This window comes from Vulpes vulpes, chromosome 7, assembly GCF_048418805.1.
Source record: "Vulpes vulpes isolate BD-2025 chromosome 7, VulVul3, whole genome shotgun sequence".
In the NCBI taxonomy this organism is placed as follows: Eukaryota; Metazoa; Chordata; class Mammalia; order Carnivora; family Canidae; genus Vulpes; species Vulpes vulpes.
The window spans coordinates 111,671,539-111,684,743 of NC_132786.1; the positions used below are offsets into that span (position 1 = coordinate 111,671,539).

Sequence of the window (13,205 nt, forward strand, 5' to 3'; positions counted from 1 at the left end):
TCCCCTGGTTCTCATGCTTCAGACTTGGACTTAATTATACCACCAGCTCTCCTGGTTCTCCACTTGCAGACAGCAAATTGCAGGACTTCGCAGCCTCCATAATTTTGTGAGCCAATTCCTATAATTCATTTCCTTTTATGTATATCTCTATGTGTCTCCTATTGGTTCTGTTTTCTGGAGAGCCCTGACTGCTACACCAACCTTGTCCCGTGGGCTCCAGGCTCAGTAGGCTCACAATTTGACTTCCCTGGCATGGTATGTGATGATTCTATCAAATAGATCTCTAGTGTCCCAGCTTCCAGTATCATTCTCCTTGCCACCTGCTGCCAACCCACTAGGCCAAAGCCACAAGTTTTAGATTTTTGTCACGATAGCATTGCATATGAGATACCAATTTCTGCTTCCATTAAGGAACACTAGCTGGGGTAGCCTGGGTGGCTCAGTGGTTTAGTGCTGCCTTTGCCCAGGTTGTGATCCTGGAGACCCAGGATCGAGTCCCACATCAGGCTCCCTGCATGGAGCCTGCTTCTCCTCTGCCTATGTCTCTGCCTCTCTCTCTGTGTCTCTCATGAATAAATAAATAAAATCCTTAAAGAGAGAGAGAGAGAGAGAGAAGGATTACTCAGGTGTTTTATCTGAGCCCAGCCTGAGATCTTCCCATATTCACAGAGGGAGAGCTTAGTCCCATGACTACACCCTGCTACAGAGGAAAGGATTTGGTGGACAGCTAACCTATCTCTGCCACAGTTATTTTAGGTCTGCCAGGGTTCCTAGTTGTGAAGGTCTGGTGAGTTAGGTCACACCTCCTCCTATCTAGCTACCACCTCTGGTTTGTTAGAGGGCCAGAAAAACAAAACAAAACAAAACAAAAAAACAGGGAAAGTAGTGGTCAAAATCCCACAGCTAAGCAGATGAGACCTAATGCACTAGAAATATAACACTGAGGTTATATTTGTAGATAAACAGGCCATCAATGATCAGAAGTCAAAAAATTAGTTTCAAATTGTAAAAATGTTACGATTTGGTCATAAGTGTTAGAAATGCTTAGATTTTTTAAACCAACCCGAAATACATAGACTTCCCAATATATGAAAAAATATACTCATTTTCAAATATCCCCAGGTAGATTTCCTTGCTACAAACAAATCACCTGCACGCATCATAAGTCCATAGATGAAATAGTCCCCTCCTGCCAGAAATAAATTCTGTCTCATTTAAAAATCCCAAGACACCAACTGCTCCCCCTTCAGGCGTTCAATTCCCACAAACAATGGATTCCCAGTCGCTCTGCAAGGGGCATGAAGCGTGGGGAGGTAAGGAGCAGGAGCTGGCCCCTTGGAGACTGAATTTACAGTGTAGGCCTCCTCTAGGGATGCATCCTTGAACTAAAACTGCCTAAGGCAGCATGCGGTTTCCAGTCCCGAATCTAATGGACCTGCTGCCTCCGGGCTACCCCAGCTATTAATGCACCAGGATGGCTGAATTTAACTGCTTTTTGCTCCAGCTCAGCGCCAAGGCCTGGGTAGAAATAATCCTTTTATCTCCCTATAAAGGAGAATTACTGGCATTTTGTAGCTCAGCTCTCTTTGAAGAGCCATCTTTAGAAGCTGGAGGCTTTGCATTTCCCAGAGTGGTCAGATTAAAGACGTTTTTCACTGATCTCATTGGGAGATCGAAGGGCAGGTAGTTGATTATATTGTCACCCAGTTGCCCTGTGGAAAGTACCGCCAGGTTCCATTTTAAAAAAGGATTTCAGAGCACAAATGTCATTCACAAGAACTTTTCTGAACAACCAACCAAGAACTATATTGTTTCGGAACCAGCTGTTACTCCAGCAATGGGGATATTTTGAAAGGATATAATCTGGTCGGCTGTGTTTCTTATTTGCTTCCCTTGGGTAAAATCCTTCTGGGATAATTTTTGGATGTATATAATTCCTATATCCAGATAACAGCATTGGATAATAGGCTATCTAAATGTAGTAATACCTTCTGTTCACTTCCATAAAGTCAGTTAATTCATATTCCTCCTGAAATACTCTTAAAACTTTATTCATCCCAATTAATAAAGGAATTGACATTCTCAGCAGAGGGCTTGGCATCTTGCATACATTCTCTTATTTTAATCTTCAAAACTCTGAGTTTGGCATTTTATGCCTCATCTTTTAAATTGGGAAACTGAGGCCGGCAACAGTTGGCTGGCTGTTGCCTAAGGTTACACAGCTGGTAATGGGTAGCGCTGGAGGGAGTCTTCTGGTTTGACCCTGCAGCCTGTATCCTTCCCAGGAGACCACCGTGGAAAATAGGGTTTTGCAATCTTGGCACATTGGTGTTTGGGACTAGATAATTCCTTTCTACTGTCCTGTGCATCTAAGGATGTTTAGCAGCATTCCCAGCCTCTACACACTGGATGCCATTAGAACCACCTCCCCACACACACACACACACATTGAGATAACCAAAAATGTGGCAACTGTAACCCTCGGGGGGCAATATCATCCCTAGTTTAGAACCGCTGCTGTAAATGCTTCCCAAACATTTGCTTCTTTATGCCACTGACGTCTGGTGGTTCTGTGAAATGCACGGAATGATTTGAAGCCCTAATAGTACCTAAGAGTGACCTTACAAGGTACACGTTAAGAAATAACAAATCAGTTATAATTAGCATTTTAGGTTATTGCACAGAAAGGCTTATTCCTATTATTCCTGCTAACAGTTTGTCCTCTCCGGTGAGTAAATGTTCACACTGTGAAAAGACTCAGAAGCTTCAGTGGTTTATGGTTGCTGCAGCAATTCAGCCTGCGATGTCTTCCCTGTGCAGACATTCTAGGTCTTTCCATTTTGACCTCAGTTCTCAAAACCAACACCTTTTTAGGCTCCAGCGAAGTGGGATGACACCCCATGGTCCAAACACATCGGACATTTTCTACTTTCCATATCTTGGCTGAGGACACACCCTCTGCTTCTTGTACCTCTCTCAAACTCACTCCCACACCCCCAGCTCCATCCCTGGAATTTCTGCATCTGCCGTGCAGCCTCCCCTGCAAAGGGATGGGGGATGACTCTCTCCCCTCACAGCTGGTTTTCCTCTCTCTCTCTCTCTCTCTCTCTCTCTCTCTCTCTCTCTCTCCCGTCTCACCCAGCCTTGTCCTCACCCAGGAGAGTGTGTGATCCTTCCTGCTGGACTGAAAGCTCCTAGGGAGCAGGAACTCTATTTTAGCCTATTCTGTTCAGTCCTTATATCTCTCGGCAGATGTGCTACGCTGGTCGCATTGGTCTGGATTGGACTGGAGAGGGTCTAGAATAATAGTGCAAAGGTAAACATCAGACCGGTTTCCATGAGATTAAAATAAATTTCAAATGTGGAATCTGAACAGTGTAATGAGGGCAAGCGAGCACAGCTATTGGCCTCTAGTGTACAACTGTCCACATGACACATGACCACAACCATCCACAACCACATGACAGGTGCTCCGGGTAGGGTAGGCCGTTGACCCGGGCCACTGCTAGGGTTGTGCTCAGTGAGCCCTGGTCAGTGGCATCCAGCGAGGAGTGCATGGGACTAGCTACCCATCCATGCTTCCCTCACTGAGGGTGTGCGGGGCAGGGCTGCATGCATCCAGAGGAAGGGCACCCTTTCCCAATGTTCACAAAGACACCATATTTCCTGGCAGGAACTCTGACAGTAAGAACTCTTGCACAGTGTCAAGGGACCCTATGTCCAACATCTCATTCCCAAATGTACCATCTACACACTCCTTTGACTAAGACCTAACACTCTGAATTCTGTCCACCCAAATCAACTTTTATTTTATCACCACTTCTTAACTAGACAGAGTATTGTATTAATTGATTCAACAAATACTCAGTAATCGCTCACTGAGTTTAGAAGATACAGGAATGAAGAAAACAAAGTCCCTGCCTCCATGCAGCTTATATTCTAGTGGATTATAATATTTACCGCTCATGTGTTTACCTTCAAACAACAGCTCACATAGAATTAAATTACATATCCAGGCTCCTATTTGGGACAGATTTTTTTTTGGTTCTATTTTATTTTTAATACCTCTGGCTTGAGCTGTTGATGAGAGTGTATTTTCTGAGTTAAATGAATGAATGAGTTAGTCTGGGGTAACCATTCTAAGAAAATGGCTTTGCCCTAAGTTGCTGAAGGGACTAGATTGGTATCTTAGCGTTGCCTCTTGGCTAATTCCAGGTCACAAGGCTAATACCAGCTTCAACTGAATCAGGGCATTCAGCCAAGACTCTAGAGAGAGTCTGGATGTCCCAATGCATTTGCTTTTTATATGAAGCTGCAACCTGAGCAGTTTCCAGCATCCAGCCCAAAGCCATCTTTACTCTGAAAATAACAAAGGAGGTCCTCCTAGGCAGAGGTGAGCAGGATATAAGTGGTCCCATGAAAGCTGGATCTAACCTGTGATGTTCTTATTGGCAAAAACACTACTTCATTTCACCATTCCCCCTTTTGTATCTGCAGGTGGAAAGCTGTGCACCAGTTACAACCGAGGGCTCATCTCAAAGGCAAAAATTAAAGCCATCAAGTATAGTATTGTCATCATCCTGGGTAAGCAAAGTCCCTCCTTGTGTTGCAGGACTGTGTGAACATTCTGAAAGCAATCTTGTACCCAGGAACTGGTGGTAGGAAGCTCACACAAGAAAGGAGTTTGCCTGCAGGCACTCTAGCTTCATCCGACTGGAGAGGAATATGTGGAACTTACCAGCCCATCTGTGTCTCCTTCAAGGGCAGACATTGGTTCCTAATCCCTCCCTTTATGACTATAGTTGCCCACCAAGACCGTAGGGTGGGTAATTTGGAGAAAGTTGATTAAGACACACAACTGGCTGAATGATGCTCACAATTACCCTGTTGACCCAGTTGCATTCTCTGAGACATATTCTTCTCTAGGGCTGAAGTTTATGAGCAAAGAAAGACAAAAGTCATATTCCATTTCTTCTGGATATTTAATTGAAGAGCCACTACAAATCCCTCCCTAATGGCCACTTTGCTTCCTCCCCTGCCATCCTGACTTCTTCCCTGTCCATTTCTTTTCTCTGTACTCCTAAGACCCATAACACCACTTCATCTTAGAAAGAAAAAAAGGGGGGGAAGGTATTTATAGAGCACATAATATGTATCAGATCGGTGTGTATTCATTGTTATTCTCAAACCTTCAAAGCTTCCTCCCCCTTACACCCTTTTAGCTAGTGACCTTGCTTCATATTTCACTAAGAAAATACTATATCAGAATAGAACTCCCTCCTCCTTCGACCTTCACATCCATCAACCTATCTGCCTTTCTACAATGTGCTCTGTCTTTTCTCCTATTACAGTGGATAAGCTGGCACTGCTTTTTTCTAAGCCCCAAATGATTTCTGGAGCCCTGAATCCCATTCCTTGCTGCCTCTTCAAGAATGTTGGTCCTCCCATTATCTCCCCTCCCCAGCAGGTCTCCCCTTGTAGGGATTGGGGTTGTAGACACATAAATATTGTGCAGGAGGCCCCTGGGTGAACTCTCCAGAACAGACCCGCTTCATCACTCTCTCTTCTCGCACAACTCCATGTTTTACCTCCCATTCTCTGGAGTCTGTTTCTATCAGTTTTCTCTCCTGTCACTCCAGAAACCACTTTCATCAAGGTCATCACCACTTCTAAAAGGCCAGTGTCAATGCCCAATTTTCCTCTTGACTTGTAAGCAACATGTGATCAGTGTCTCATTCTTAGAATACTTCCTTTACTTAGAAATGATATTTATGATTTCTACTTGAGATTTTGATTTGTATTTCTAGTAGGCTTATCATAATCAACATGTCAAACCAAAAGTCTTGCCATGTCCTCCCCCCGTGAAAGTAACTCTCCCCCCAGTTGTCACCATTTCAGTAAATGACATCATCTTTCACCCAGTGTCTATGTCAAAAACCCAAGGGTCATCTGTCATTATTCTATTTTTCTGACATCCCACATAACTAGTGCATCAGCCAGGCCTGGAGGCTCTACCTGCAAAATATAGTTCTCAAACCCAACCATTCCTCAGCATCTATACAACTCCTACCTTAGTCAAAGCTTCCACCAGTTTCTGCCTAGAACATTGTAACTAGTCTTCTCTTTATTTCTTTCCTGCAAAACAGCCGCTGTGATCTTTCAAGACTGTAAATCAGGCATCATCACTATCTACGGAGCCACCTATGGCTTCCCATTCCATTGGAATGAAATCCTATAGCCTTCCCATGTGTGGTCTATCCCTCAGCCAGGATTCTAGTCTCATTCCCAGAATTCTCCTCCTTGCTCATTCTATCCCAGTTGCATTGGTCTTCTTGCTATTTCTTCAAAGTGCCAACATGTTTGCACCTGGCGGGCCTTGCACTGTTTCCACCACCTCAAGATGGCCTGGCTCCCTCCTCACATCATTTTGTTTCCCAGCAGTGCTACCTCCTTAGCCAGCCTCCTGCACAAGTCTTAAATAGCCCTCCTCCAGTCCTTACCCAACTGTATTTTTTTTCCTATTCCCACTTCCACCTGAACATTATATCTATTGATCTGCTTATTCTCTGTCTCCTCCACTGGCTGAAATCCACGAAAGCAATGACTTTTGCTTTTTGTGTTCCTTGTATTAATATCACCAAAGCCTGAGATAGGATCCCACATACACTAGGTGCTTTAGTAATATTTGCTGAGGACAAAGAATTAGGATATGCAAGAAGGAAAGGGATTTGTGCTATTTCCTTTTTATTTAGCCCAACTACTACCCTCCGTACCACACTTGCAGCTCCTTGGAGCCCTGAGAAAGCATGCCTCTCATGTTAACTGTGTGTCAGATCACCAGAACAGTCTCTCTTACCTTTCCCAGATGCAATTGCAAAATGCCAAAGAGACCACATGCAGTGTGACTCAGCCAGCAGAATAGAGGCACAAAATAGCACTGCAGGCAGACCTGGGGATAAAGCAGGTACAACCATCGGGGCTCGCAATCCTTTCCCAGAAGCTGACGAAGTAGATCAAAAATTATCCTGCCTTCTCAGATAGTCAGAAACACAGATACACATCTCCTGGATGTTGAGTCAGGAAATATATGTTTTACCCATGTTCCAGAGTCAACATAATTATTTGTAACCAGGAACCATATGCTCAGGCCCTGGGGGTCCCTTAGTTGGAGAGCACTGGTGCCCACAAGAGAGTCAGCCAGTATTAACAGCCCAGTCAGACCAAACAAGTCCTTCCTATAACAGATATTTTGTAATGCCCCTTTATCATCCTGAAATGAAACATATAATTAATGCTATCTGCTTAACATGTCTTAAAAGATCAATATATAATAATATAAAGGAGGACTAGAAAGAAAATAATTTATAATAAAGCAAAACAGGTCTCAATATGTAAATACTTGGCCACAGCTACTAGAAGAATAATGAAGTAGGCAGCCAGATGTAGTAACTGCTATAAAGGAAAATCAATACAGGTGTGTTTTCATGACGACATGAAAATAAAGCAGCATTGCTGTCAGGGACTTGATTTTCAGAGCAGCTCAACAAATCCCACTAAAGTTCCAAATTAAAGAAAGTAATCGTTCCTCCCTTTGCAAAGGAATTGCATTTCTGGAGAATCTACTATTTATCAAAAAATATTTGTGTTCATATATAGAGTAGAGCTAGGTTTCCAGACTGAGGTAGTTATAAACAGAGTTCTCTGCTACATAAATGCCCAGTTGGGCATTCAGAGGATGTTGGGGACATGAGTGGGATGGCCTTCCCTTCATAGGTTCACAGGAGGACTGGTATCCCTGGGCAAACCAGAGCCCCCACCAACCCCAAACACGCACATACATAGACACGTGCATTTTCAAAATGCCTCCAAAAGGCAATTTTTGCCCGTTCATGCCTCAGAACCAATATTCTAGGCCAATGCTAGGCTTAACTGCAAGCACCCAGAAATGCTCAGTGGTCTCTGTGTTTCAATTCCTCCTCTTTAATACTTTGCCAAAGCCTGGGGAAATAAACACACGCCAATCAAACAGTTGCAGAGGAAAGTTGGCCCCTGCAAGCAGATGGTGAAGGAAGCCTGACTTCTCTGAGGAAATGTCCTATGGAGGAAAAGAGGAGGGGAGAAGGAGGATGGAGAGGATGTAGCAAGAAGGCAGAAGAGGACACATCCGTGTCTAGTTAGCCCCAAGACTGTTTACCTCTGTCCTTGTGGGTGTTAGTCCGGTTCTCCGGAGAAAGAGGAGATAGAATATATGCAAAGAGAATTGTTATAAGGAATTGGCTCACATGATGATGGAGCTGAGAAGTCCCAGGATCTGCAGACCCAGGAGAGCCTATAGTGTAGTTCAGTCGGAGTGTGTGTGTGAAGGCAGGAGAAGAGCAAAGTCCCGGCTAGAAGCTAGGCAGACAGCATGAATCCTCTCTCACTCAGCTTTCTGCTCTAGCCAAGCCCTCCGTGGCTTGAATGGGATCCACCCCCTCGAAGAGGATGGTCTGCTTTGCTTAGTGTACTGATTCAAATGTTCACCTCATCCAGAAACACCCAGCAATAATGTCTCACCAAATATCTGGGCACCCCCTGACCCAGTCAAGGTGACCCATAAAATTAACCCTCCGACCCTGGATCTCCATTCACCACCCAATTTCCCTGAGGATTTGGAGACAAACAGAATTAGGGGCTCACACGCACCAATTGACTTGGAGAGGGGTAGAGGGCAGCCGTTTTCTGGAGTGGCTGACTTAGAAACAGAAAAGAAAATTAAGAACATTGTGATGAAGCCAGATTGGTTCTTGAAAATGTTAGGCACCACCCTTGCCTTCTGCCGTACCCTAAAACCAGGAGTCACTATTTGGTCAAAATGCTTCCCGCTCTTCTATTTTTTTTTTTCTCATAGACTCTCCAAAGAGTTTTGCTGGTTTTCCTTCCACACTATGTGGAATGAGAGGCTGAGGCCATGCTGAGCAGTTTCCAACCTTTCCATACATATTCACCACAGTGATCAAATTGAACCCTCCCTTTACAGACAGAGAAGAATCAGGAAATTCATTCAACTTTAGCAACGTATCTGTGGGATGTGTAGGCAGCTTGTGTATATGTGCGTGTGTGTGAGTAAACATGACATGAATGTTAACACACAACTGTCCTAAATATTTCTGAGCCATCCTAGGCGCTAAGGAACCTCTTATTTGGAGCTCCAGTTGGGGCCACCATGGAAAGCCCCCCCAGCTGTGCTCTGCTACGGTGCTAATGGCTCTCTTCTCCCCAGCCTTCATCTGCTGTTGGAGTCCCTACTTCCTCTTCGACATATTGGACAATTTCAGTCTTCTTCCAGACACCGAGGAGCGCTTCTATGCCTCTGTGATCATTCAGAACCTGCCAGCCTTGAACAGTGCCATCAACCCTCTTATCTACTGTGTCTTCAGCAGCTCCATCTGCTTTCCCTGCAGGTAACGGGCACTCCTGCCTGGGCCAGTGCAGACGGCCACTGTTCTTGGATTACGACCTGTGTCTTTTCTTTCAGTGCTCCCAGGCAGGTAATAGATGAGATGCTTGTGGGTCAGAAAGGTCCTGCCAGTGTGATAAATTCAAACCTGGGCCCGGGTCATGGTCTGGCTCTTTCTCCTGTACCTCATCACCTACGGTAGGAACCACCTTAACCAGGTCACAGAGAAAAGCTTTCTTTTGTTCAGAGCTTCCCAACATGAATTTCCTCAGTGCAATGCTATGGGATAGCAAGACCCAAAGCATTGTTTCCATTTTATAGATAAGCAACTTAAGGCTCGTGAAGTTAAGTGACATTATTGAGGTCATATGAAAAATAAGTACCAAAGCTGAAATCAGATCCCTCCCACAACTACTCAGTAATTTTGCTGTTTTTCAGCTGTTTTGCTACATGAGCTACAGGGAGTAGGTAGAGATATCCATAGGAGATAGAATCGTAAAATGGTTTAAGGTTTGGGTTTGATGCCAGTGGCTGAGGCTCAAATCCTGCCACTGCTGATTCATAGCAATGTGTTTACTTTGAGTAAGTTTATTTAACTTTCATAAAACTCAGTTTCTTTGCCTACAAAATGGGGCCAGTAGTAGTGTAGTACCTTTTGACCAGTGTCTCCCTGTCCTGTCCTGAGCACTGGGCTCTGGTGCTGACCACTGGGAAGGAGGACTACGGGTAATGGGGGAGGAGGGGTATCACATGCTAAGTGCTTACAACAGCGTTTGATCCTCAATACATCTGTTACTTAACATCCTTACTTCCCTTTTCAACTGGTCAAATTATTTTCCCTCCCTGATTTATTCTTTCTCCAGGGAGCAAACATCACGAGGTTCCAGAAAGACATTTCGGGAGAGAACTCAGAGGCACGAGATGCAGGTTCTATCCAAGCCAGAATTTATCTAGACTCTGGGGCAATAGGATTGCTAGGCTGAGCCCCATCAGCAGTTATGTGTCCCTGTCACCACCTTGGGCATGTGCATGGTACCTGAGCTGACTTCTCCATCCTGCTCCTTTCATCCCTTGGGAGATGCCCAAGCCAAACCTCCAGAGGAGTGTGTGTCACCTGTTTCAGCCAGTGCTGGACAATTTGAAGTCACCAACTATTCATGCCAGCCAGAAAAGATGCTTCCTACTTCCCTGCAACTACCAGCCCTCCTTCCCACTGGTCAGCACCAGAACCCAATGGACAGAGGTCCAGGCTTGGGCAACTAGAGGGTACTAAAGAAGCATGGTTGTACTACAAGAGTCTCCTAATTATGACTAAGACATAAATAAAAGCCCAAATTTTCCCCCATCTTTGGATTGGCAGTTCAGAAGTTGTAGCCAAGAAGGTAATTTGTCCTTGAAATGCCAACAAACTCATTTCCAGGCATGGGCACTTTGTGTCTCCTCTGCAGATAGCCTTGGTTTGCAGTTGGGTGTGTTGGCAACAACTAACCTCACAGTCCTGTTGTGTCAACAAATGATTTGTCAAAAGAGCCCGATGCTGACCCTCTAGAGGAAGGTTAAAATTGAGGAGTACTACACCTGATGGGAAAAAACAATAATACTACCCAGTCGTGGGCCCCAGACCTCTAGTCTCTGAGAGTTGGCACCTGGATTTCACGTATCTTTGAGGTTTCTTGAGGGCCCCTCCCTTGGCATTCCCTTGGGCCACTCTGGGCTCCAGTCCTCACCCTGCAGGGTCACATCCTCCCCTCTGACCTCTCTAAACCCTTTCTTAAGTTGGGAGCTGAGTCCCTGTGGCTTTTCCAGGCATGATGTTCCTGTAAGCTCTCTTTCGGTTTTGCATGTCGCAGCCATTGTCTATCTAACACCTCGGCCAGAAAGTGCTGGTGGGGTTTATTTTGACAAGTCTGGAGTTTGGTATTTATAAGCCTAATCCAAGTGAAATATGACTAAATGTTTTCTAGTCAATTTTTGCCATCAGATTTTTTTCATAAGTGGAAATGGCATAATTTAATTTGATTATATATACATCCCCACCCACGGCTCTGGAATGTGCGTGAGCTCCTTATTTTTAGCCTCACATACATTCTTGACATTAAAATCTCCTTGGCAAAATCCTCCTTCCCAGAATTATTCTGAGCTTAAGTCTTTTTTTTTTTTTTTTTGGCCTACTGCTAGTGGAGTCATTAAAATGTGCAGTATATTTTAATAGCACTCCATTCCTCATTATGGTGTCAACCCAGAAACTGCATGCTTAAGGTCACAGTGGCATTTTTTCCACAAACTCTCTTATCAATTCTGTCTATCCTTAGGGAGAGTATCTCTTTAGGCAGAAATCAGACTCCTCAGTCACCATCTCTCCGAAAATTATTCTCTGAATTGAGGAGACTGAATAATCTAGTTTTATGTCCACACAATAGTTTTGAAGGTTGCCTCCCTTTCTGTCCCATCAGCTAAATGTGAGCAACCCTGGATGGCTTGAGTGGTCGAGAAGGACTTTTTCAACATTTCACTTTAAATCAAGATGTGCCACAGAAGACCCACAGAATCGTTGCTAAAATAGCTGCCTGCATGGAAGCCAATTAACAGAGCAAAATCTGGCAGGTGTCCTGGATGGCAAAACAGGAGGCCTGGGTTCTCCTGACAGATGCTTTCAATCTCTGTCAAGTTCTGGTCTGCAAGAGACATTACATGCCTACCTCATCCATCAACTGAGTCAGACAGTGAAGGAGAGAATGGAGTGAGGGGCTTTGTGATCTTTAGAAACTGGGAATGTGATTCTGCAGTTGCTATAATAGTGTGTCTCTCATTTGCCAAAAAGACTGGACATCCGTAAGATAATGGTACATATTGCTACAGGAGAAGCTGCTGTTAAAAATGAAAATGGCTTTTATATTGCTGTGGATTCTAGAATCCTCATCTCCACGTATCTGCTACACTTGGGGAAATATGATTTCAACATTATGAGAACACTGGGAATTACTAGTCTCCCGACCTTGGGAAAAATCGTTTAATATCTTTGGGCATCAACTGTCTCATCTGTAAGATAGGAACAGAATAAGGCTGGAGCAGAGGATCTTGTGGGTTCTCTATAGATACAGTTTTGGGACCCATATGATTTAAGCGAGACCCAGAGAGTCAGACCTTCTGAAATTCTTTCCCCAGGGGACCAATGACTTGGTGACTCAACACTGAGTCATTTGCCCTTTAGAAGGTGTAACTTCCCCATCTATATTACTTAGGAAGTCAGTTTCCCAATTGAGAAATATAGTTTAAGCTCCTGGAGAAGATGACAAGCTTGGTGTTGTGATGTCACTGTAGGTAGCCGTGGATGCTCAAATGGGGTCAGAGAAGTCAACAGGGCGCTATGTAAAATAAAGATACTTCCTATACTGAGATGTCACAGAAGTCTGTGGTTACATTATCACATAGCTTCAGGCGCAGGTGAAAATTTAGGATAACAAGAGTAAGTGTGCTTAATATATTTACCCATACTCTAGAAAATATGTATCTCCACTTTACTGAACTAAATTAAACATGAATGGTTAAAACTTCTCTACTTTCGGGGCTGGTGTGAAGCATAATTTAATTGAAGTTTAATTTCACCAAGCAACACATCTCACCATTTTTTCCCCCGGAAAGTGGCAACACCTTTTTAATGGCTTTAATTTGAAATTAATCACGAGGAAAAAAAAAAAAAAACTATCCCTGTTAAAGCAAACAAACATGCAGCTTCAACTTTCTTCCTCACTTCATTTCGACAACT

The 13,205-nt window shown here is 44.1% G+C and overlaps 1 protein-coding gene across 1 annotated transcript in view; it reads left to right on the forward strand.

Moving 5' to 3' along the window:
* NPSR1 (neuropeptide S receptor 1) overlaps positions 1 to 12,847 on the forward strand; it is a 145,033-nt gene extending 132,186 nt beyond the window's left edge. Inside the window, exons 7-9 of the mRNA XM_072764713.1 lie at positions 4,498 to 4,584; positions 9,263 to 9,443; positions 10,303 to 12,847. Of these exons, the coding sequence (XP_072620814.1) occupies positions 4,498 to 4,584; positions 9,263 to 9,443; positions 10,303 to 10,393 (359 nt within the window). The 3' untranslated portion in view covers positions 10,394 to 12,847. The remainder of the gene's footprint in view (positions 1 to 4,497; positions 4,585 to 9,262; positions 9,444 to 10,302) is intronic.
* The last annotated feature ends 358 nt before the right edge of the window (positions 12,848 to 13,205 follow it).